The sequence below is a fragment of the Dryobates pubescens genome, chromosome 25, assembly GCF_014839835.1.
Source record: "Dryobates pubescens isolate bDryPub1 chromosome 25, bDryPub1.pri, whole genome shotgun sequence".
NCBI lineage: Eukaryota > Metazoa > Chordata > Aves > Piciformes > Picidae > Dryobates > Dryobates pubescens.
The window spans coordinates 7,076,406-7,101,384 of record NC_071636.1 but is presented as its reverse complement, the minus strand read 5'-3'; the positions used below and the strand labels follow the sequence as shown (position 1 = coordinate 7,101,384).

Sequence of the window (24,979 nt, the reverse complement as noted above, 5' to 3'; positions counted from 1 at the left end):
GCTTTGCTCAGCAAATGCTCCTTCCTGTCTGTGTTCCCCATGAAATGCTGGGAACAACCTGGCCTGTCTTCATTCTTCTTGCCGTCTGCATGCAGAGTGAAGGCTCACTTTGGGCGCTCGAGGAGGCCAGGTACAGACTGAAAGATGGCTGAAGCATGGATCATCAGAGGAGAGCCTGGCTGGAATGAGGAGGGGATAGTGCTACTGCAAGCCTTGCTCCCACAACTTGCTTACTTTAGAGAGAGCAAGGAACAGCTAATGGAGGGCCAGCCCTGGCCAGTGGAACTGGGAAGCAGCTCACCTGGGCTCCCATCTGCTGCTCCTGAGGTGGCTCACGTGCCATTTATGCCTGTACATGGGAGAGTGGAACACTGCTGCATCTTTTGCTGGAACACATACAATGCAGAGCAGCATAGGCTCAGCGGAGGGGCTGAAATCAGAGAATCATAGAGTGTGTTGGATTGTGGAGGGACCCTTGAAAGTCATCTTGTCCAACCCTCCTCCAGTGAGCAGGGACACCTCCAACTAGATCAGGTTGCTCAGGGTGCCATCAAGTCTGGTCTTGAATGTCTCCAGGTATGGGGCCTCCAGCATATCTCTGGACTACCTGTTCCAGTATTTCACTTCCTCCTAATGTCCAACCTAAGTCTACCCTGCTTTAGTTTCCAACCATTGCCTCTTGTCCTATCACTACAGGCCCTTCTGAACAGTCCCTTCCCAGCCTTCCTGTAAGTCCCCTTCAGTTATTGAAATGCAGTTAAAAGCTCTCCCTAGAGCCTCCTCTTCTTCAGGCTGAATGACTCCCACTCTCCCAGTGGGGTATTTGTATTTGTAGGAGAGGTTCTCCAACCCTCTGATCATCTCTAAGAAGCCTCATCACCTGATTGCAGCCCTCCCTCCATATTTCACAGCCTGTGCCTGGCTGTAAGGTCAGGACCTGGCCAAAGCAGATGTGCCACCCCTCCAGGTACAGTGTGTGGATTCTTAAAACCACCTGATCAGCCAGGCCTGATCCTGTGCCTGTGAAATCTATCTCAATCTCTGGAAAAAATGTTTTCTGACAGGATGGAGATTTGCAGGGGAGTTGCCAAGCAACTGGCGCAGCTCTGCCACCTCCTGCTTCTCTCCTCCCTCTGAGCAGTGAGCAGGCAGGGGATGGCTGCATCCCTGCATCCCTCTGCCCCAGCCAGCCTGGCACTTCCTGGTTGTGCCAGCCCGCCTGGGGAGATACTATTGTGAAATTAGTACCACTGGTGGGTGGTGGGACAGGATGCTTCTGGCTGGTGGGGATGACCACTCCTGCCCACCCAAGCCATGGCAAACAGCCATCAGCGGCAGGGTTAGAAGCAGGCTCTTTCTTCCAACCCATCTCTGAGCTGTGCATCTTCTTTTTGAACTAGTCCCAGAAATGTGGGCTAACACATCAAGCAAAACACCCAGGAGAACTCATTATAACCCAGCTTTGATCAGTGTCACCTCTGCATTTCCTTGGGAGCTGCTTCGGATTTATGCTACGAGAAATACGCAGCCTGAACACTTGGGATTGTCTTTTTTCAAAGTATCAATTTAAATCAACTCTTGAGTAACAACTGCTCGTTACAAAAATCAGCTGATGTCTCTCATAAAGCCTTGGACCTGCAGCTAGGGCCATGAAGCAATGCCTGACACGGGGGGAGGCAGCTGATAGCTGTGATCTTACAAAAGATCAGTTGCTGAGTATGTGGCAATATACAGCACATGCAGCCAGCTCGCAGAAATGGCAAATGGACCAGACTGTTCAGAACAATCTGTTCTCTCTCCAGAGAAGGGCTGCAGTGCTGGTGGTAGCCTGGGAAAGCAGCTATTCTCCCTGTGAAGCTGGTCTGGAATTCTGCTTCAGAAAAATGGCAGGGCCAAGACAGGGCAATTACAAGGAGACGCATCCTAAATCAAACAAAAGAGCTGCAGGTGCTTTGCTGGGCTGACTTTTCTCCAGGGAGGTTTGTGCTGCAGGAGCTCTGCTCTGCCTCATCATCCCATGGATCTGCTCACTGCAGGGAAATCCTGCTGATCCACCTCCGGCTGCTCCCCTGCACTTGGTCGTGCACTTTACTGCCTCCTGTTGTCACCTGCTGAATCTGGCATCAATGTCACTGAGCCAGGGGAGCAGCAGCTGGTCGCACTCAGTTTCTTGCCTAGTGCTGTGATTGATGTTGGAAGAGGATAGACCAGAGTGCCCATTCCTCTCCCTTAAAGCCAAAACTGGGGTGACAGAGAGGTCTGGGACTGTGCTTATCAACACCACACCAGGCTGGGCTTGGGGTGTAAACCCTCCAGGCAGATTTCTTTCAGTTATTCTGATTTCCTTAGAGGGGCTTGTGGGCCCCCCCAGGATCCTTTCCTCCTATGTCCACCCTAGCGATCAAGTGTCCTTCATTTGATTTGGAAAAGTAAAAGATAAACTGAATGCAGATGGTGCAGAATGCCTGCACAGCAATTTAATTAATTGACTTTAAATATGAATTCAAAATAGTTTCCCTGAGTGATCTCATATAGGCAAGGCAAGTCCTCAGCTGCCTTAAGCCACTTGCAAAGCATCTTCAGCTAATAAGGTATTCTTAGTCCTGATCAAGAGCGTTGCACGGGACAATAATCAGGAATGATTAATTGGGAATAGCTCCTCTAGAACAGACTCTAACCTGCTGTGCTGTCCCATGCTGCTGAGCTCTGCTAGAGCTGGCCAGGAGCTGTCAGGGTCCATAGGGAAAGGATTTTTCTCCCTGACTCCCCTGTGAGGAGCTGCTTTCTCAGCTGCAAATCACCCTCCCACAGCTCTCCCCAGAGCTCTCCAGCTAGATCTGGCACAGAGGGTTTCCAGCAGTGTCTAGATTTGCCAGCAGACTTCCCTGGGGAAGAACAGGATCTGGGAGGTCATGGTGGGAATTTATTGGCTTGGCTTAGCTATAGCCAAGTGTCTCACTGGACTTTCAGAGCTACTACATTGCCTATCCCACCCCTGATCAAAACCCTGTGTCCTGCTTTGGTCTGATGCTGTAAAACGTCTCTGCCTCTCCAAAACTGCTGAGGGATCAGCAGTCCTGCTAAGAGTGTTACTTTGTGCAGCTTTGCCTCAAATCACAGATGAAACAAAATCTCTGCCCAGAGAGCCCTGTTCCCGGTCAGGCAAGACTTTGTGCGACAGCAGCTTGTCCTTGAGTCCTCTGTTCTCTCCTCGTCCTTTAGCTAAAATCCTCCCCCAGTGTGCGAGTGCTTGCTTCGTGCTAGGTTTGACCTCAGGCCAGTGATATTTTCAGAGGTCTTTTCTTGCTCTCAGACGACAGCACGTCCTCGGCTATTTCACTTCGGCGTTTTGCCCCCCACAGCGGCAGCCTTTGAGCAGTAATTCAGCACCGTGTACCTGGGAGCTGCATAGAGGGATGAAGCAAATCCCTATTATTAGGCTCTGCTGGAGGGGCCGAGCCTGCAGTGGAAAAAGAGTTTCACTTTCCCAAGGTCAAGGGCTGGGAAACTTGCTCCCAAACGACCGTTTAAAAAATACCAAGTGATGCCACGAAGGAGCTGGTTCACTGCTGGAAATCACATTTCACTTGGTGTCAGCAATTCAGAAGAAACCCATCTGCAGGAAATTACAATGACAATTTCCTCTTTGAGTGAAGAGGAATTACAGCTGTAATTTGCTGTAATCGAGGAGGCAGCAAACAGAACCACAGAATCTCAGCATGGTGGGGGATGGAAGGGACCTCTGGAGATCATCCAGTCCAACCCCTCTGCTCAAGCAGAACAGGTTGCCCAGGATCACAATATCCAGCTGTGTTTGGAATCTTTCCAGAGAAGGAGGCTCCACAGCCTGTCTGGGCAGCCTGCTCCAGGGCTCCGTCATCTTCACAGCCAAAAAGTTTTTCCTCCTGCTCAGATGGAACCTCCTGAGTTCCAATTTGTGCCTGTTTACACTTGTCCTGTCACTGGGCACCACTGAAAAGAGTCTGGACCCAGCCTTTTGCTGCCCCCCACCCCTTTGGTTATTGATCAGCATTGAGAAGATCCCCTGAGCCTCCTTTCTTCCAGTCTAAACAACTCAATTTCCTCAGATGCTCCTTGTAAGTTTTCTAGACCCTTCTGCTGTGCTCTAGACCTTTCACCAGGTTCACTTCTTTAAGCACACTCCAGCACCTCAGTGTTGATGTGTTTGTAATGGTTTTAGGACCAGCACTGATCTTCCTCACTGAAGGTTGGTATGGTTCATGCACAAGTGTAGATAATCGCTCATCAGAAGAAAGAAATAAAAATCTGGGTAGAGACTGTGCTCATGGAAGGCCATTCTCAAGCCAAGGCTTGTTAAGGTGACATCATGAGGCCAAGGTATCACTCCAGGTCCATGGGACAGCTTTTCAGCTAAGATGGATCTAGTGTGTCTGAATTCAGGACCTCTTCTGTGGGGTTTTGCCATTGGACTGAAGTCTGCGAAGATCTTCCCTCATCACTAGCTGCTTCAGCAGTTGTCAGCATCCTCCTGCTCCTCCCAGCAGTGCTGCTGGAGCTGATGGGAGTTTGATTATGATTTAATCCAGGTTTTTAGAGGAGGGCAAAAGAAAGTTTTGACAGTTCCATATATAGTTCTGTGACTCACAGATTTCATGTGTCAAACAGCGAAGATGGGTTAAATAGAATTAAACTCTGGATTTGTTATAAATAGGCTTTAAGTACCATGAATATATTAGATTTGCATGAAAATATGGGCCTGATTCTCCAGCCTACCCCAGAGATTGTCTTTGATGTCTATGGGACCCTCCCAGGGTAGGTAAGCTCAGCTGAGAGCCAGCTCTGACCATCCCTTGCAGTCACAGTTTCACTGAATCCAAGGAGATGGGGAAATCATTGCTGAAATCAGGAAAGATTTACATCTCTTGCACAGATCAGAATTTGACCCTTAAAACAGCACAAGGAGTTTTAATTAGACCCCAAATCTGCAGCTGAAAGAATAATTTCTCCATGTCAATCAGTGCTAAATGCACCTATTAAATCAGGGAAGATGGGTTATGAAATCCATGAAAATTGCAGGGAAAGTCACTTTTCTTCTCTTTCTCCCAGAAGATGGAGATTCACTGGATTCAGATGTTACAGATGATCCCACTCTGCTCCCATCACTGTTCTGCTCAGGCACAGGTTAAAGGTCCTTTCAAGACAATGAAGTCACCCTCACTCAGAGCATCCCTGACAGTCAAGCATTGTTTGGGTGAAAAGAGTCACCTTTAGTAAAACATATGCTTCTGCAATGAGTGTGACAGACACAGACCCTACCAAATCAGATCCTTCCTCAATAGTTTCATTTACTGACTTCTTCACTGATAAACAGTTGAGAATTGGTGCCTGAAGAAGGAACACAAGGGCACAAATCCAGGCTGTATTTTGAGGATGGACTAGTCTGAGCCAAGGGAAAACAGGCTTTTGAGCCACCCAGTGGCTTTATTATTGCAAAAATGATGTCCATTCCTGCAGCTCTACCTTGGTTCTGAAGTGGAGGTTTGGCCCTGTTTCTGGTGAGAGTCAAGAGAAGCAAACCAGAGAGTATGGACATGCAGTATGACAACCAGGGCCACCAAGTCAGAGGAACAACTTCATCCCTGGAGAGGTTGTCAGTATTATACCGCAGAGCTGACAATAATGGAGGAACAGCAGGAAAAGCTCTGGGAGAAACCCCTAGCTCTGGCAGGATCCTTGGGCTACAGTGCTTCTCAGCTTTGCTCTGCCCCCTGCTTTTGCTTTTTCTTCTCTAACACCACATCCTGCTTTCTGCCATGAAAGTCATTCCCAATTCAATACATCCTCAGAGCCAAGCTGGCTGTGAACTAGCCTGGAACTTGATGGCTGGCTTGTTAACTCCTCAAAATCTCTGGGATAAAGGGAGATGGATGCCCTGTGCTCACCTTCAACAGTTCTTTATTCCACTTCATCCCAGAGCTGTACAAGCAACACCAGGGCTACAAAACACAGCTCTGCTGCAGCCTCCATTGCTGTCTCATGCTTCTGATCTCTGGGGATCCCAGGGTTTGCTGAGTCCCCAGGAAGGAGCTAGCCACATGCTCCAGCTTATTGGGAAGGGATTATCGTGGCTCTTGTGACTCAACCCACAGCTCCTGTGTGCTTCCCTGCATAGAATGGGGAGAAGCAGGTGTGAATCTTCAAATGATTGCCCATGTTGGTGGCCTAAACAGCCTCTGTCCCCAAGGACCTACCACAAGTTGGCAGTGCCAACCATTGCTGCTCTCTCAGTAGTGGCACTTCAAGGACAGCTAGATGCTAGTGGCAATGAAGTGATGAGATGTTTGCTGCCTCTCCATGAGCAAAACAGAGAAACAAGGCAGGATCTGCATGGAGGTGGCTGTAGGACTGGTGAGGAATGGAGAGAAAGTGAGCTCTGTGGTGCTGAAGTGGTGCTGGAGTTGAAGAAGAGTTGGTGTAAGGGGAGACCAATGGGCATGGTGTGACACCTAGCCAAACCTTTGCTGGCAGGAAAAACTAATGGAAACCATGAAACACCCCAAATCTGGGGGGCCTGGTGCTGAGATAGGGTGTTGCAGGTGGGATGTGCTAAATGTCATTTGGGGTTGGTAGAGCAGGGTCCCAAAGTGAACCCCATGGCTGAAAATCCTCAAGGCATTTGGTTGACACAAGCTGCATGAAGGTCCTGGCTTGTTCCCCTGGCCTGATTGCCCCCACCATGTCGTGGACACTTCTTCAAGCTTGATTACCCAAATGCAACTAAACACACACATAGACCTCCCTCACTGCCCTCTGAGCTATGTTAGCTCTGGTGGCCTTGGACTAACAGAGCTGCATGTGGATACCAGCCTTGAAGGCAGTCCAGTGGCCCAAGAGAATATAAGAGGAAAGTGGCTTATAAACAGCTTCTTGAGGTGTCAGAGGACAAAGACATGGGCTAGCTCCTGATTAACTCTGTCAAAAGGGAGGAGGAGAGCTATGGCTCCTTCATCAATGCCATCAAACTGAAGGCTGATCTGGAAAAGATGCAGCAGAGGATTAAGAATCTCCAGGTCTGTTCCAAGCTCTTTGTATCTCCCCTTTCTCAGATGGTGCTTTTGGGCTGGGGTGGGTTTTTCCTCTCCCCTGCATCCAGCATTAGTGCCCACAGCAGAGCCCGGCTCACAGCCTGCCATACAGGTGGGATGTGGGGAATGCAAAGCGGCTGCCAAAACCAGCGGAGCAGGTGACTGAACGCTGCGTTCTGAGAGCAAAAAGTGTCACAATGCTGCCACCATGTACCCAGCACAGAGACTGCAGGAGCCAGGAGGGCCAAGAACTCTCTGAGCTTCGTGTGGGGCTGGCTGGAGTGAGAAGTGCTGCCTGCTGTGGCTCATTTTGCAGGTTGGCAGTGCCAGTCATTGCTACTCTCCCAGTGGTGACACCTCGAGGGTGTCTGGGCACTGATTACAATGGGAGTGATGTGCTGATCACTGCCTCTCCATGAAAAAAAGAGAAAGAAACAACGAAAAAAGCTCATGGAGGTGGATGTGGGGCTGGTGAGGAAGATGAGGCCAGCTCTGTGCCCTCAAAGTGTTGTAGACGATGGCTAAGTCCTAGGTACTGGTGGGGATAGGGAAATCCTGAGTGCTGCTGGGGAGGGCAAATCCCTGGGTTCTGCTGAGAATAAGCATAGCCTGGCTGCTATATTGTGGTTACAGCAAAATGTTTCAAGTCCTCACTTTAGGGGCAATTACAACACTGCAAAGGGAAGTAAGAACCGGTACAAAGAGGATTCCAGCTTGCTGTGTTCGTGCAGCCAGGGAGGCACTGGGAGCATAGGTCTCAGGGCTGGCTTTGAGGCAGGCAAACCCCTTTGGTCCTTGTAACACAGGCTTCCAGCATTCTCCATGAGGGCAGTAGGTGTGCCTCTGCCATACCCCAATTTCATTCTCCTGTCTGATGGTCACAATGAAGAACCTGCCCACACTCCAGTGAGACCATATTGTCATGACAACCAGGTCAGTGGCCAGTTCCCTAGAGACTGGGACAGTGCAGGTTGCAGGACTAAGTTTCAGGTCTGACTCCTTGCTGGTTTCTCACCTCTTCTGTGCTTCCCACCAAGAATAAGAGCTGTGCTTTGGGAATACTAACTATTGCTGCATCCCATCCCCTGCCTGCAGAGGAACTGCAGTACACTGAAACTAGGTGAGCAGTGTCAAGAGGGACAAGAGAGCTCCAGGGTCTACAGTGAGGCTGGGGGGGACCAGCTTTGGAGGTGAGTGCTGTGGGATCATCCCTAGTGCCCTCCCTGACTGCAGTGGGACCAGGGCTATATCCTTTAATTCATCATGCAGTCATCTGTGGTTGTCACCTCATGCCAAACTTGTGAGCTGGTGCTGAGGAATGGGCAGGGAGACACAACCCCTGCCTCACCTGAGCTTGGTTTCTTCCCTTGGAAAGCAGGCCTGGTTCCACAGAGACTTCCTTGTCCTCTTCCCGTGGTGTCTGCAGAGTAACCTGTGCAGTTAGTTGGAAGAAATGAAGGGCTCAAAGGTAAAAATGGAAGCACAACACAAAGCTGGCTGTGGTTCTGTTGCTGTGGTCAACAGGTCCTGATCTGGGAGGCTGTTAACACCTCCTTGCCCTGGGCGGTGGTAGAAGCATGGGGTGGGTTACTCAGGACATTGCTCTGAAAAGGTTCAGAAGTGCTCATGGAGTTGCTTTATGGGGCTCAGTGCTTGGGCTGGTAATGACTACCTTGGGTGGCTTGGAAGAGCTGAAGATGGTGACAGAGAGCTGGAGATGGTGGTATCTTGATTCCCTGTGTTCAGGTCCATTATCTAACACTGCTGGTGGTGTTTGCTCAAGTGACCAAATTCTCTCACTGCGTCAGCAGGGACAACCCTCTTCAAGGCAGAAGCTTGCAGAGATGCCTGTAAAGGAGGAGGTAAAACTGATTGCAGACGAGATGAGGAGGCTACAGAAGCAGATTGGGATTGCAGCAGAGAAGAGAAAGAGTTATGGAGCCCATGTGAAGCGGCAGTTGCAGGCCCAGCAGTGAGTGCTGCTTTGCTCGACTGCCTTGCACTTGCGAAGTTCCTCCATGCCGAGGTCTGGGGCCCCAGGTGCTGAGATGGAGCACTGTAGGTGAGATGTGCTAAATGTCATTTGTGGTTCCCTTCTTACAGAAATGAAATCAAGTCGCTGACTCAAGGACACCTAGAGGTGGCATTAACAATGCGCCAGATCATGACCAGCAGAAGCCCCATCCTGGCTGACAGAAATCGTGTGAAGATCAACCGCCTCTTGCAGATAAAAAGCCAGAACGAGGCAGTGATTAGAGAGAGAAAAGCCCAGCTGGCTGAACTGGACAAGCAGGTAGGAACATCTGGAGCGTTCCCTGGCTGAGCATGGTAGAGCAGAGTCCCAGAGTGAGCCTTATGGCTGAAGCTGCTCAAGGGAGGGTGTTTTCTTTGGCTAAGTGTCCCGACAAGAGTTCAGAAGGTAGGGGTGGAGGTTAGATTTTATTTTTCTCTTTTCCTCTGTGTGTGCAGATACTTGAGCTGGAAAAAGAGATTGCAAAGCAAAAGCAGAGAACAGTGAAGGCAAAGCAAGCCAAGGATAGCAAACTGCTCCAAAAGAAGATTGAGATGCTGGAGAAGCGTCTCTACAACGTAAGCTACCAGTGGGGCCATGCTGGGGCCTGTGTGCAAAGCCCCTTTTGGTCAGGACAAAGTGTTGTATTGCAAATGAATTTGGTTGTCACAAGCAGCATGAAGGACCTGGCTTGTTCCCCACTGTCTGATTGCTCCCAGAGTATCTTGGATGCTCCTTCAGCTTGGTGACCCAAATGCAGCATTTGTGCCATGCCAAGAAGCCTGAAGCTCTGCACCTGTTTAGTGATAAAACCAAGCTGCCTGAAGCCACCGTGTCTTGGATAAGGCCAGCTCCAGGTCTCTGCTGTGATCGGCCTGGCCTGCTGTTGCCCCTCTGTTCTTGAGAGGGAGGATAGTGCAGGGACAGCTTCAGATCTGCTGGGTTGTGTTTGTCTTAGCCCAGCTCAAGGTCTTTCAAACAGACTGAGGCCCCCAGTCAATTCCAGGTTCAAACTGTTTTCCTCCCTCTCCCCAGGTCACTGTCCGGTTCAATACCAACCTTGCCAGAAATAACAAGCTCCGTGAAGAGATTGAAAACATGAGGATCCAAAAGGCTGTTTTGGACAATGTCTATTGGAAGCTCCATAACAAGCTGGAGCAGCAGAGGCAAAGGATGAACACTGCCATGGAGCAATGTGCAGAGGCCAAAGAGCAGCAGTATGTAGCCTTGCAAGCCCTCCCTGGCAAGCTTGGCACCAATGGGCAGTGCCAGGGATGAATGTTGATGTCAGGAGAGACTGATGTCAGCTTGAGAGGCAGGATCCAGAGCTGGGTGCTGAGAGTTGGGTTCCTGGTCAGTACAGAGAGATTGGTACCTCCAGGGAGATCTACTACTGCACTTATCTCAAATGTTTCTTGGAATGGGGTGAGGTGCTCCACAGAGTGATCTCTTTCCTCTGAATCCCAACCTGAGCCCACATAGGGGGATGCAGCAGACCTGGAGCAGAGGCTGACTGGCTCTGGTCAAAGTGAGCCTGGCTTGCATAGCTGGGTGTGTTCAAGTACAGCCCCACTCCAAGAGCTATGTTAGCTTGCTGCTGGCCTTGGGCTAAGAGAGCTGCCTGGTGGGTGAGAGCTGGACAATGTGCAGAGCATCTCAGGGACTTTTCTGGCTTAAGCACTGAGAGGCATGGGAATGGCTGGGAATAAAAGTCCTTAGTGTAACCTGCTGCTTTCTGTGTGCAGGATGGAGGCACTGTCAACAATAGATGAGATAAAGAAAAGGAACCTCCAGGAGACTATCCAGTACAGGGAGGAGCTGGAGAAGCTGAAATACATCCCCATAAAGGAGACCAAACTGAGAAACTTCATGGTCTCCAAATTAACTGATCGGTCTAGATTGGAGGAGAAAGGCAAAAAGGAGAAAGGTATCAGATGAGAGAAAGAAGGTGCAACTGACTCCACAAACCATGAGTCGGCAGGGCTGGTAGGGGGGCTGCCTGTAGCTCTGCACCCCAAGGACAGGACCTCTCCCTTGCCTGCAGGCTCCTTTCCTTTACCCAACAGAAGCAAAGGATGTGTGAGGCCACTGAGTGAGGCCACCCCAAACCCGTGTTCTGAGGTGGTGTTCGGGGAGAGGGAGGGATGAGTCAAGGAGCTGCCTCCATGTACAACCAGGGCTCCTTTTATCTTCCGTGGGAGAGATCCTGCTATTTTTGCCCCATTCTAGACTGTGAGGTGCTTGCTTACTTTCTGAGGGAAATGAAGACAGTTTGTGCCACTCCTGCCCCAAACACCCTGCCAAACCTCACAGCACTCTCAGGGAAAGGCTCTGGAAAGGGCAGCCCGTGGGTAGACACATCCCAAGCTCTCCAGCTCTCCCTCAGCCTTGAAAGCAGCCGAGCGAGCCAGGAAGAGACAGTGGGAGAGCATGGAGAGCCGGAAGGTGTGTTACAAGCTCCTTATGGAGATGTCAGAGGACAACGACATTGACCAGCTCATGAACACCTTCATGAAAAGGGAGGACAAGAACTTCTCCAGCTTCAGCTACTCCATCAAGTTGCAGGATGATGTGGAGAAGTTGAAGCAGCAGATCAACGACGTCCAGGTCTGTTCCAAGCTCTTCATATCTCCCCTTTCTCAGATGGTGCTTTTGGGCTGGGCTGGGCTTTTCCTCTCCCCTGTGTCCAGCATCAGAGCCCACAACAGAGCGCGGCTCGCAGCCTGCCGCACAGGTGGGATGTGGGGAATGCGGAGGGGCAGCCCAAACCAGCAAGGCAGGAGACGGAACGCTGCGTTCTGAGAGCAAAAGGTGTCTCAATGCTGTCACCATGTGGCCAGCACAAGCACTGCAGGAGCCAGGAGGGCCAAGAGCTGCCTGGGCCGTCTGGAGTATGAAGTGCTGCATGCTGTGGAGTCATCGCCGGTCCTCCTGGCCTGGGGACAGTGGCCTCAGAGGGGTAAAGTGGGGTGTCTCTGCTGTCTCTATTAAACTTCATGGGCATTCAGCCAGTGCCCCCTCCATGTGCTTGTGTTACACAGATGAAAATTTCAGCCCTCACCACAGACCAGAAGCATGCAGAGAGCGGCAGCCTTCGTGTCCTGAAAGAGCTGAAGGTAAGAAAGGCAGGATTTCCCTCTGCAAGGGCAGCAGAGCACTCGCTGTCCTGGCAGGTGTCCTAGGGATTCTGGTCCTGTCAGTGTGCTCTGGCCATCGGCTGGAGCGACATAGAATCATAGAATCAATAAGGTTGGAAAAGACCTCAAAGATCATCAGGTCCAATCTGTCACCCAACACCTCATGACTACTAAACCATGGCTTCAAGTGCCACGTTCAATCCCTTTTTGAACACCTCCAGGGACAGTGACTCCACCACCTCCCTGGGCAGCCCATTCCAATGGCCAACAACTCTTTCTGTGAAGAACTTTCACGGGCAGGAAAGGGCCCTGCCCGGGTGTTGGCAGCCCTTTCTGCCAGTGCCAGGTGAGAGGGTGAGTGCAGGGCTCCTGCCAGCCCTGGTCCTCTGGCATCTGTGGCATGGGGAGCTTGGCATCCCCTTCACAGAGCCTCTCCCCAGCAGGGATTGGAGCATCCCAGAGCCTTTCCAGGGTTGTCTTCAGTGTCCAGACTGGAAGTAAGCAGCAATGGAGTGTGGGGAAGAGCAGGGGACTGGTTTGACACCTACAAAACCTTTGCTGGTAGGCGAAATTAACGGAAACCATAACGGAGGCCAACTTGTGTGAGGAGAACTTGAAGGAGACCAGCAAAATCCTGGGCCAGAAAAAATCAGACATGGAAGCCCTGCTGAAAGAAATCAGCGGCGACAATGAGATAATAGAGCAGCTCAAAGAAACAGGGCAGATCACCCATCACAGCCTGGTGCAGTTTTTTGGTAGGTGATGGCTGCTTGTCTTCTCTTGTGATGTGGCCTGAACCTCGTGTGTCCATCACCCACCTACACTGTGTTTTAATTGAGTCATCTTTTTTCCCTGCCTCGTCACAGAATCAAAGAATCATTTTTATTGGAAGAGTCCTTTAAGAATATGAAGTCCAACTGTTAACCCAGCACTGCCAGGACACCACGAAACCATGTCCCTCAGCATCACATCTGCACGGCTTTTAAATCCCACATGGGATGGGGACTCCACCAGTTCCCTGGGCAGCCTGGTCCAGGGCTTGATAACCCTTTTGGGGAAAGACATTTTTTCATATCAAATCTAAACCTCCTCTGCTGCTACTGGAGGCTGTTTCCTCCTGTCCTTTCTCTTGTTATGCATGAGTGTCCCTGATGTGACTTTGTGATGTCAAATGTCCATCACATCCTGGAACTAACCCAGCTGGTGCTGCCTCCTGCCCAGGTGTCCTGGAGAGGATGACCAACGAGCTGCTGCTGAAGGAGTCCATCCTACGATATATATTAGCTGAGGGCTCTGATGAACCCCAGCCCTTCATCAGCCCACTGCTGGGTGGCACTGGACTCACCCAGGAGACCGATCAGACCCAGCTCCAGCTGAGGCCCCCAGCCCTGGACCGCGCTGTTGATGTCATCGCTGCCCGTGAGTGCAGGAGGTGGGAGGGAGGGAGGGGCTGTGGCCAGGCAGCCAGCCAATCCACAATTCCCCCATGGCCGCCTGGCCAATCCCCTGCTTGTCACCTGTCCTTCCCAGCCAATCCCAGCCAGCCTGTCCCTCCCCACCGGGTATATCAGGCCTGGGTGCGTGAGGTGTTGGCCATTTTCTTGTGCAGTGGAAGAGCCACTGGACCACCAGCAGCTGCGCCAGCTGGTTCTGCAGAGCTACCAGCAAGGATCGGAGCTTTGAGAGCTCATCAAGGGGTGAATTAAAGAAAGAGCTTCACTTTTGAGCTTCCTCTCTGCTTGTGTATCTTGGACGTTGTTCTGTCTCCCATTGTTCTCTGCAAGGAGCCCAACACCTTCTGCAGGGTTCAGAACCTCGCTGGGTGATACTTTGACGTGGTTTCTCCCACTGCTGACAGTAGCCATGGCCAAGGGAGGGAACAGCTGCTCCCCAGTGGGATGTTGTCCCCCTTGTACAACCCAATGTGCTTCCCACAGCTGGGCATCATGTGTTTGCTATGGAGGAGATGGGGACCATGCTTCTGGTGCTGCACCATGACCATTCCATGCAGCCCAGGGAGGGTATGGGAGGACACAGAGGGATGAGGGCACTTGCTGGGGTCCCTGTTATGCTGGGAGAAACTAGCAGTTCTCTGTTCCATAAAGTAAAACTGAGCTCCATACTGGTCCTGATCTGGTGGGACCTGATGGCTGTTAGCCACAGCCCAGTGTGAAAGGTGCTGCGGGCACCAGGGCAGGGGGACTTGAAGGCATGTGAGGGTGATGAACAGTGGGGCTGGGAGACTGGAGTCATCAGGGTCTGGGATGGATCTGGGGGCTCCTGCTTGGCACAGAGTCACCACACAGACACACCACGCAACCTTTCCCACCAGTGGCTGGGTTGTTTCTCTCCAGTTTAATGTGGATGCCACTCAGATGTTCCCCATGGGGAGGGGCAAAGGGACAATGCAAGCTGGAGAGAGGTGATGTTACAGGGCCACCCCAGTGCCAGGTGTGGGCTAGTCCTTCTCTTCGCCGTGTGTGATGACATGGACAAGGTTTTTGTAATCCAGGTTGCCAGACATGTCTGGAGGGAAGGCTGTGAACATCTGATCGACCTGCAGGGGAAGATCCGGGGTGAAAATTCAGTACAGAAGGGCTTTGTGGCTGGGGCTGGCAGGAGGGCTGGGGCTCTGTGGGGATGGAGGGCATGGCAGCCTGGCAGAGGGTGGGAGGGAGCTCGTACCTCTTCCTGGGAAAACCTCTCGCCCTGTGTCATCAGCATTTCTTTGATGCTGCAAACAAGAGAACGCAGTGAGCACCAGGGAGGTGTCGATGGGGACACCTGCCCTCCCCCCTCAGCACTGTTGCACTCACTAGTCAGATTTCAGGCCTTTGCCCTCTGGATCAAACACCTTGAATGCATTCAGGATTGTCTCCTCCGGGTCAGCACCTGCAGAGAACATGGCCACACGCAGAGGACACAGCAACTGTCACAGAGCGTAGTGGAGAAGGAAGCTAGCAGCAGCCTCCTGCTTCCCACTGGCTTTGGGGGAATGACAGGGGACAGGTTGGGAAGCAGGGGGTCTGCAGGAATGCTGGCCCTACACCTGGAACCTCAAGTGTAGAGGAGCAGATGCAGGGTTGTAGTGTGCCCATGGAGCAGGCTGTCACCACTGCCCTGGCATCTGGTGTCTACCTAATCTTTTGGGTGTATTTATAGAGCTCCAGACACAGGCCCTTGGGGCTCTGTAACTCTGTGGGGAAGCTGCATGCCTTGGGTTGTGTAAGCAATTCAGGGTGCAGCAGGACAGAGCTGTTGAGTCCTGCTTTGCCAGGGTGGCTGTTGGTGCAACTCTTGGTGTCAGCAGCCTGTCCTCTCTTTCCATGGGGACAGCAGTGTCACAGGTTTTTTACACAACTTGAGAAACTAAGGCACAGAGACCTGCTCATACCCCCTGTCAGGTTGGGGATGTGAGCCAGGTTTGGACAAGCAGTACCAGCTCTGCCTTTGAGACTGTTGGTATTGCAAGTCAGCATGAGTTTTGGGGTGCAGGGATGTCCCTGGGGGCAGTTGCTGACATTGCATTTGTCCTATCTGCCATGTCTCAGGACAGGAAGACAGGGAGACTGCCCAAGTCCCATGATTTTGAGAAGGACTGGAGCTTGGGGACAAAGGTTGTTACTGGGAATTATCCCACCAAAGCCTCTTCTGTGGAGCCACTGGGATAAGGTGGCACTACAGGATGTGGGAGAGATGGATAAGGGAGGTCATTTCACAAGTATCTTGTGGTTGCCCCCAGGAGTCTCTTCTTGGCCCTCATTTGGAAGACATCTTTGCTCTGATTCTCTTCTGGGGCTTTCCATACCACAGCATGCCTCACCCTGACCTCCCCTGCAGCTGCCCAGGTGCCCTCTCACCCTTGAGTTTCTCCCCAAACATGGTGAGGAACACAGTGAAGTTGATTGGGCCAGGTGCCTCCTTTATCATCTCATCAATCTCTTCATTTTTGACGTTCAGGCGCCCTAGGGGAGAGCAGGTTTGGGTGAATTGCATGTCCCTGTCTGGCTCCAAATGTGTGCAGACCTCCAGCCTCTGCTCTGTGTGCTGGGGGCAAAAAGACCCACCACGAGAACCTTCCTCTGGAGGTTCTTCTTCCACCCAAGGGAAGTGGCACAACCCTGGGGAGCCATCTCTGCTTCAAGGACCATCAGTAGCAGAAGTAGGATCATGTGCTGGCAGAGGATGGCTGGGTTGGACAACTTAAACTCTCATTTCATAGGCTCCTACTTCCTTCCATCACCACCCAATGGACCAGGCAGCTTCAGCGCTCCTCGGAATCATATCATAGACTTACAGAATGGTTTGGGTTGGGAGGGACCTTAAAGATCAGCTAGTTCAAACCCTCCTCTGCAAACACACACCCTCCTCCCCCCCCACCATGGGTAGGGACACCTCCACTAGACCAGGTTGCTCCAGGCCCCATTCAGTCTGGCCTCAAACACTTCCCACTGCTGTGGGAGCTGTTCCAAGTCACCCTGCGTGGGATGTCACCAGTTAACAGAAGTGGGTTTGGGCCGGGAGGTTTTTGGCAAAACAGGAGGTCCAGTTAACAGCTGGGATTGGGTTAAATGGGTGCTCACAGCTGGTTTCTCAATAGGTCTAATGTTGAAGTTTCTGGGGAGGGGAGGGCCCTAAAAGGGGGCTCACCGAGCGCAGCAAATGTGTCTCTCAGATCTGCCTTGTCAATGAAGCCATCTCGGTTCTGATCCATGATGGTGAATGCCTGCAAGCACAGGAGGAGGACAGGATGCACAGGGAGAGGAAGAGATGTTGACCCTTGCAAAGACTTTAATACCCTCCTCTTCTCTTCAACTTGGATGATACAAGGGACACTTTGAGCCCTCCCAGGATGAGGCTCTGAGGGTCCTCAGTCAACGAGGAAGCAACAACCTTCACCTTAATCCAGCAGCAGTCCTGGCCCCTGCACCTTTGGGTGGTGTGGGGTGGTAGCTTCCTACAGCACCCCAATCACTAATGCCACACAAAACCCATGCCTTGGCCAAAATCATCCCACCTTGGCATGAGACCAAATGGGAAGGACAGCCTGAGCCACAAGCTCCCTGAGCTGGGACCAGTTATCTCTGTAACTGGAACCTGCACAGAACCATGTGCCAGCTGTGCAGGGGCTAAGTCACGAGGAGCTCCTGACACAGAGGTAGGAGCTTGCTGGGGGATGTGCTCCTGCTCTCTTGGATGCTGCCAGCAGGGTACAGGCTCCTAGGAAGCTTTGAGGTGATGCCATATTTGGTAACGTCACCGAGTTGTTGTTCTCACTTCTAAAATGAAACGATTCAAAACAGACCATGCTGCCTCTTGCTGCAAAACAGATGCCACTGATCTGAGAGCACTGAGGGAAGAGCTGAAGGTCACATTGCATCAGGAGCCCTCAGTCATTTCTCCCAAACCCACCTACCTCTTTGAATTCCTGGATCTGGGCCTGCTCGAACATGGAGAAGACATTGGAATTAGCACCTTCAACCCTCTTCTTGGCTTTCTTGGGTGCCTGTAGGGGTCCAAATATGTATCACCACCTCACTGGCTTTTTATGGTATGGAATAAAAGCATGAAACTACCCTATTCTTAGTCGTGAGTCGTAGCTTTGGGCTGGCAGTTGGGTGCTTGGCGGTTTCCCTGTGCATGGCTCAGAAGCTCCAGACACATGCAACCCTCCAAGATACTGAGGGACATTACAACTCCTGCTTCAATTACAGCCCCATCTTTGCTTTCCTGATGAATTTAGGTAAATAGGTCTGCAGAAAGATGATTTGGGAAATCACTTGCCCACCAAAGGCTACAGCAGGTAAGAGGATTGTCAATGGAGTTGGATGTGCCTGGGTGGAACACCAGGCTTGGGAACACTGCTGAGGTTGCACACAAGGACCATAGTCACTGGATGCTTCCTTACCCTGCTGTGCCTCTTGCTAAGAGCACAGCATTCCTTAAGTAAAATATTTACTTGTTAAAGAAATCTACCTTCTCCTGCACTGAGGCTTGAAACAACCAGAAATAGATCAACACATCTCTTGATCAGGAACAGAGGACAGAGCTGCTCACCCTCCCACCCTGCCCATCATCCTTCATTCCAGACATGTTCCTTTTCATCTGATACAGGGGGGTCTGCCAGAGGAAAGCAGAGCAGGAGGGTTTGGGGTGACACAGCAGCCCTTCCTCTCACTGCATGCTGGGGGATAAAGCACAAAGGTGGTATTTGGACCCCAGAGTGGTCTGCCTTGTTTGGAAAGCTCTGCTAGCACAGGAGACACCTCTCCTCTGCCAGTGCACTCAGGTGCTCCCGGACCTCCTCACCGACCCTTTTTCAGGGCAGGAGAGACCCTTGGCTGTCAGGTCCCTGCTACCTCCATCACTCCCTGCCAGATAAATCTATCTGGATTTTGCCTGTTCCCACTGGAGCTTCATATTCTGGGTACTCACCATGGCTTTGCACAGCTGCTGATGTTGCTGTGAGAGGTGTCTCAGAGGCAGTTAATCACTTCCCCTCAGCTGAAACAATAAATATGTCCCACTATGGGTTAAAAATAGCCCCATGCCCACTTATGGCTGTAATAGGTAAGTTAGCCACCCCCCAATCCTCTTGTCTCTGACTTTCTCCATCCCTCTCTCTCTAATCTGGAATAACAGCTTGTTGTTGTCACTGGCTGACATGACATGTGAGCCAAGAGAGGGTTTCAAGGTTAACAAAGTGCCAGGCTGCCCTACTGCTTCCACACTGGAGATGCTAACCCGTGGTGGGGACTGCACAGGAGCAGTCCCACTTCATTTGGCACTTAGGCTGTGTCTGGGTTTTTCCACTCTGCTGGGATATGCAGGGATGACTTGGCCCAGAGGGTACCCCTGACTACAGTCACCCAAGTCTGTGGACATGGATGTTTTGCCTTGGTCCATTGCTGGGAACTTTCATGTCTCCTTACAGACTTGGACAGCAAAGCTGGGTGCTGCTTGGCTGCTGGGGGTGAAGGATCCTGACTGTCCTGGGTGCAGTGGGGTGCTGCCATTGCTTGTGATGCTCAAAGAGCAGGAAAAACTACTGGCCACCCTGTCATTGGATGAAATGCAGCACCCTATCTGAAAACACTGGGACAAGGCTGGAGGTGGATGCTGAGCTCCCACAAAACCAGGCAGGCAAGAAGGGTTCCTCTCTCATGTGTCACCCCACACTGAGCTGCCTGTCTCCCAGTTAAACCAAACTCTTGCTTGCCCTGGTCTTAGCAAAACACACACACAATTAACTCTCCCCATCCTGGGTGCTGGTAGCTGGTGTGGGGCCATGTCCTACAGCACCCAAGAGAAACAGCACTCATACTGCCTGACCACCATTACTCACTGGACACGGCATGGCATGGCACAGCATGGTTGCCCTGGACAGAGGGCACATTTCTGCAGCAGGAGCCACTGAACCTGGGGGCAGGCAGGCAGCAATCCTGGAAAACCTCTGCTGGAATGCAAGAGCTGACCCCCACCCTTGCAGAGTAGAGCCACTGGTGACTGGGGCAGCTCTGCTCTTGGTATTTTTAGCTTGTTAATTTTATCTCCCTTCCTTATCTCCTCGCCTTGGAGGTGTGGACGTGCTGGGCTGGGAATGATGCAGGGGGCCCAGTAATGCCTGTCAGCCACCACCACAGCCCCCTAAGCTCTGGAATGCCTGGTATGGCTGTGGCCTGGTGGCTGGGACACGGTGGGGGCTGCCAGTCTTGATGCCTAGATTGCTGCCTGGCATGGTCTCCTCGGCACGTGGAGTGAGTGGGGAGGGCTGGGAGAGGGCTGAGAACAAAAGGCAACATGAAATGGGATCCCTGGAGCTCCCGGCTCTGCCCAGACACAGCCCTCATTTCCCCAGAGGACACAAATACCCTGTTTAATCTCTGGAACTCACTGCTTGGTCACACCTCAATGCCCATCATCAGTGCCAATGGAATGGCATTGCATGGAGGATTTAAGCAGCAGCAGAGAAATGTATCAGGAAAAGTGCCCAGAGAAGAGAAAACTCCTAACCCAGGAGTGATCACCCCATCTGGATGGTACTGCAGCTGAGGGAAGGGTTTCAGGATGAGTTTTGGGGTCTGTATGAGCAAAAGGGCAGGTGAGAGCTGAGGGGCAGAGCTGGACAAGGACCAGCCCTGAGTACATGAGCGGGATCAGTCTCTGCATGGATGCTCCCTCCTCCTGCCAAGTTCAGCTGGATTCATCAGCCAGCCGAGCCCAATTACCTTGATTTGTGGCATTAAAGACAAATCCATAAGCATCAGGGAAGCAATGTGTAGTGGTTTAACTGGACCAGTTGGCTGTGGAGCTGCTGGGCTCCATGTCCATGCTGGGGCATGGCTGGTGGTATGGAGACAGCATAATTTCTACCTGCCCAGCCTGGAAGAGGTCAGACCTTGGTGTTGCCCATGTTGTGGCTAGGGGTGAGATGGTGGCTAGGGGTCTTCAGGGTAGCTCCAGGCACATCTTTTCTTTTTCCTGCTGTGGATATTGGGGAACTTCTTGGCATCCAGGAAAATCTGAGTGCTTTAAATGTGCACATAGGTACCTATATGCCTACAGAGCTCTGTAGTGAATAAAAGACTGAAGCCTGTGGATGGTGTCAGGGACTAACCAGGTGTCTGTGTCATGTGTTTTACATGAAAAAGCCTTTCTCATTAATAGGACAGCTCCTCTTGACCTCCGTAAAACACAGAGTCAAATGGATTTGATTAACCCCAGGTCTACCACTACCCAAAGGGGGCCTACAAGAAAGCCAGAGAGGAACTTCTTACAAAGGCTTTTGTGATAGGACAAGGGGGAATGGCTTTGAGCTGGAAGAGGGAAGGTTTAGAGATTAGGAATAAATTCTTTATAGGGAGGGTGGTGAGACACCAGAACAGGTTACCCAGGGAGCTTCAAGATGCCCCCTCCCTGGAGGTGTTCAAGGCCAGGTTGGAGAGGATCTCAAGCAACCTGATCTAGTGGAAGGTGTCCCCATGGCAGGGGTGGTAGAACTAGATGACCTTTAGGGTCTCTTCCAACCCAAACCACTCAATGACTCTTTTCAAGGATCATGGTCGCCTGAGTGCGACCTGTGCCTGCACCCCAGCCAAGTCCTGCTCCTGGCCAATAATAGGCTCCCTTCAACCCAAGCAGCCCAACAGCATCTTGCCAATGGATAGCACCAAGTCTGGACATAGAACCACTTTTGGGGTGCTCCAGTGCCAAGGCTGGCCAAGATGACCATGTTGGCATGTTGGGGTGCTGTGGAGCCAGCCCTGTGGCTGCTCACTCTGTGCTGTTGTGGGCTCCTTCTGAATATCTTCTGCTCCAGACAATATTTTTTCACTGTGATCAGATACATTTGACTAAACTAATACATATGTATTCACACCAGTACGTTCCCATTCAGACCAATGTAAATTACCTCTGACCAATACATTTTCCTGGGAAATCAATGCATTTTAACACAGGATAATATTTATGAAATTGAATTTTCTTTCTTTCTTTTTTTTTTCCCCCCTTATTGAAGCTAATGCAATTCTCTTCTATTTTATGCATTTTTATTAAACTAATGCATTTTAAATTAAACCATGGTATATTAACTACAATGGCTGTTGGTACTTACAGTAAGATAATATATGTTTGCTGAAATCAATACATATTCCAAACCTGGAATTTCCAGTTAACAAGGCTATATCAAATATAACAAATGCATGTAGCTACTTAATTTGATGCTTATATACACTGCCTGGTTTATTTGTTTATTGGCAATGATTATTTTTAAAGGGAGAAAGCTTATTAAAGGTAGAAAGATGGATTCCTGCACTGCTCAGGGCTGCAGTTTGAAGCTTGCGGTGTTGGCCACCTCATCCCCAGTGCTCACACCAAGGGGGGCAATGGGGGTGGCTGACATGTCCCAGTGCTATCTGGTGGCTGAAGCCCATCTCCTCCGCCATGGATGGCCTCTGCATCCTTGGCCACATCCCTTGTGGGATGTCTTTCCCTTCCCTTGGGCTTGCCCATCACACTCATCCCACAGCCCCTTTTTGCTGGCTTCAGGAGTATTTTGAGGGTTTGATCCATCTCCCCTTGGTGTTCAGAAGGTTTCTGCATTTAGCAGCTTATCCCAGATAGATTTAATTTAGCAGCTTTTCCTGATTCAGCTCCATTTTCAGTCAGAAGGATGGGTCATGGCAATAATGGCCAGGAGGATTTGCCCAGCTCAGGGGGCTGGAGAAGAGCTGCCACCCACAAAATGGATCCACGGGCCACTAGCCTGAGGATGGGACAGTTGATGAGGATGAGGACAGATGATACCCCCCATTTCTGAGCTGCTGGCCCATCCCAGGGATGTGTCCAGCTGTCCTGGCCTCCTGAGTCACGCCGTTGATGGGAGAAAGCCATAAATAGCAGCATTATCGGCCGTGCACTCGCCGAATGGCGCCAGAGTTGAGATAATTTGGGTGAAGCAATAAAAGAGGCAAATGAATTAAAGAGCATGTGCTAATTGTAGGGGGAATGTGCCTGGATAATAAGTAGCTGTGGCAGAAACACAGATGGTGGAAGGGTCCAGGCACTCTCTCCATGTATTTAACAGGGCACACAGCAGGCACCGAGGGCTGAGGCCAGGCACAACTCATTGCACGCCCTGCAGGAGAACCGAGGGGAGATGTAGGGTGCTATGCCCGTCACCCTGCACTCTTGTACCCCTTATGTATTCCTCTGTCCCCCTTATTGCCCTACTCGGAGCATCCCCCCGCGGTAAGCAGTCATGTCTCTCCCAGTGCCCCTCGGTCTACCCCGGCCCACGGGATTCGCTGCTCCTGCAGCGACTACCGCCAGGTGGCGCCAATGTAGCGGGCGCTGCGCACAAGACGGGAGGGGAGCGAGGCGAGAAAAAGCGGTAGAGGAGCAGGGACACCGACAGGAGGGAAGAGAGCTGGGGGGAAAGGGACAGTGAGCCAGCAATGGGCCCTCGTGGCCAAGAAGGCAAATGGTCTCCCGGGGTGCATGAAGAAGAGTGTGGACAGCAGGTCAAGGGTGAGTCTACCGCCCCTCTTCTCTGCCCTAGTGAGGACACATCTGGTCCAGTTCGGGGCTCTCCCAGAGAGACAAGGAGCTGTTGGAGAGAGTCCAGTGGAGGGTCTGAAGATGCTGAGGGGCTTGGAGCATCTCTGTGAGGAGGAAAGGCTGAGACACCTGCAGCTGTTTAACCTGGGAAAGAGAGCCTGAGAGGGGATCTTCTCAATGCTCAGCAAGAGCTAAAGGGTCGAGGACAAGAGGATGGGGCCAGACTGTCCAGCAAAAAGGACAAGGGGCACCATCACCCATCAGCCCTGGCGAGCTTGCCACCACCATCACTGCTGGCATGTGGCTCTCACTGTCAACACGGTCCCTCGGCCGCCTCGTGGGGCTGAATCACTGCACAAAGGACTTACGGCGTGGATCACAAATGGCAGGAAGGCGAGAAGGAATCAACGCCTGGAACGGGAGTGTGCTGAAATCCTAACTTTTGGTTTTTTAAATACACAGAAAAGCCCCTTCCATATTTTAATTAAAAGCCTTTCAGAAGAGGAGGCAAGGGGCTGCCATTTACAACAGGCTTTTGTCAGGCACACAAAGCAAACCATTCTGGAGACAAACTGATTTATTAACCTGTGCCTTGCAGTGCTCCCCAGGGCGGGTGAGCTCAGAGTTGTGGTGGTGTGGTGGGATCAGGCTCCTCCTGTTCTTCCTGGGGTGCCCTGAGGCCAGCAAGGCAGTGCCAGAGGGACAGGAGGGCACAGGAGATGGAGCATGCCACCCCACAGCTCTCCATCCCTCTGTGCACTGTGGGGTGCAGCCCCTCTTCTCTTCCTTATATCTCCAATTGATTTATTAATGATTTGACTAAACAGAAACATTCCTCCAAAGCCCACAATTTAATTTGCTCGCCAACGATGCCAAGTTAGTTTTATTTCTGATTTATGAGCAGGCTCTTCTGTTCCCTGAGCAGCAGAGTGGGGCAGTGATTTATGGGTGTGAGATCAGTTTTGTAGGCAGCAGGGAGAAGGTCCCCTCGCTGGGACCTGTCTCTGATGGTGTCCAGCAGTAGGTGCCTGAAGCATCTTGCTCGTGAATGGACAGAGCTGTCCACATTTCCAGCATCAAACACTAAGAAACAAATCTCACCCCATCAAAGACCATTCATCCCACCTGCTTTTATTTGCCTATATATGACCAAGTGTCACCCCATACGTAGCCTGAGAGAGGGATGGAGACAAACTCCCATGGAGGGATCCTCCCTTGTGCTGCATTCATCCTTTCTGCAGATTCAGAGGCAAAGCTTGTGAGTGTGGGAAGACACTTCAATACCATATCCACCTCCATGGGGTGTAGGGCCTGGCTCACCCCACACTGGGTCTTGAGGAGCAGAGCTGGGATGTGGGTTTGTGTCTGGCAGGAGCTCCAGGCTGGTCTATGCACAGAGGTATGCACGTGTCTGCATGGCACCTTATGGGGTTACCTGCTCCTTAGCAGGAATATTAAAACTCTGCACTTGCTTGGTCTGCAAATACCTGCCTGCAGAATGTACCCCACGAGGCAGCTTGGCCTTTCTCTGATGGAAAAACAGGTCGTGGTCAGTAGAGCTGGGGTCCCTCCAGTGCAGACATGGCATGGTTCTGCTGGATGGTTATTGCTTTCCACTGGGAAGCAGAAATTGGTGCTCAAAGCCCTTGGGGTGTTGGTGTGGTTGGTGTGACAGGACATGGGGCAATTTGGGTCAGAAACGATAA

At 51.4% G+C, this 24,979-nt stretch overlaps 2 protein-coding genes across 2 annotated transcripts; one reads left to right on the top strand and one right to left on the bottom strand.

Annotated features, from left to right (window-relative positions):
• The first annotated feature begins 4,705 nt into the window (after positions 1 to 4,705).
• Positions 4,706 to 13,898, top strand: CCDC63 (coiled-coil domain containing 63). The gene is made up of 11 exons (XM_009909689.2): positions 4,706 to 4,794; positions 8,851 to 9,039; positions 9,171 to 9,360; positions 9,537 to 9,656; positions 10,114 to 10,295; positions 10,824 to 11,005; positions 11,465 to 11,685; positions 12,120 to 12,194; positions 12,781 to 12,970; positions 13,437 to 13,634; positions 13,825 to 13,898. Exons 1-11 carry the CDS (start codon positions 4,706 to 4,708, stop codon positions 13,896 to 13,898), a joined length of 1,710 nt encoding a protein of 569 aa, XP_009907991.2.
• A 775-nt stretch (positions 13,899 to 14,673) lies between these two features.
• On the bottom strand, positions 14,674 to 17,682 carry MYL2 (myosin light chain 2). The gene is made up of 6 exons (XM_054173062.1): positions 17,632 to 17,682; positions 16,866 to 17,004; positions 16,076 to 16,180; positions 15,032 to 15,107; positions 14,901 to 14,949; positions 14,674 to 14,772 (listed from the first exon to the last, which is right to left on the bottom strand). Exons 1-6 carry the CDS (start codon positions 17,665 to 17,667, stop codon positions 14,674 to 14,676), a joined length of 504 nt encoding a protein of 167 aa, XP_054029037.1. The 5' UTR covers positions 17,668 to 17,682.
• Positions 17,683 to 24,979: the final 7,297 nt, after the last annotated feature.

What these genes read in the sequence shown, in the direction of transcription:
- MYL2 (XM_054173062.1), bottom strand. Translation starts at nt 17,667, where the DNA reads ATGTTCGAGCAGGCCCAGATCCAGGAATTCAAAGAG. An exon ending in AGATCCAGGAATTCAAAGAG is followed by an intron (nt 17,005 to 17,631) that starts GTAGGTGGGTTT and finishes AGGGTATTAAAG; the next exon opens with TCTTTGCAAGGGTCAACATC. An exon ending in GTTTGGGGAGAAACTCAAGG is followed by an intron (nt 15,108 to 16,075) that starts GTGAGAGGGCAC and finishes TGTTCTCTGCAG; the next exon opens with GTGCTGACCCGGAGGAGACA.
- CCDC63 (XM_009909689.2), top strand. Translation starts at nt 4,706, where the DNA reads ATGAATATATTAGATTTGCATGAAAATATGGGCCTGATTCTCCAGCCT. An exon ending in TGGCTGAACTGGACAAGCAG is followed by an intron (nt 9,361 to 9,536) that starts GTAGGAACATCT and finishes CTGTGTGTGCAG; the next exon opens with ATACTTGAGCTGGAAAAAGA. An exon ending in TGTTGATGTCATCGCTGCCC is followed by an intron (nt 13,635 to 13,824) that starts GTGAGTGCAGGA and finishes TTTCTTGTGCAG; the next exon opens with TGGAAGAGCCACTGGACCAC.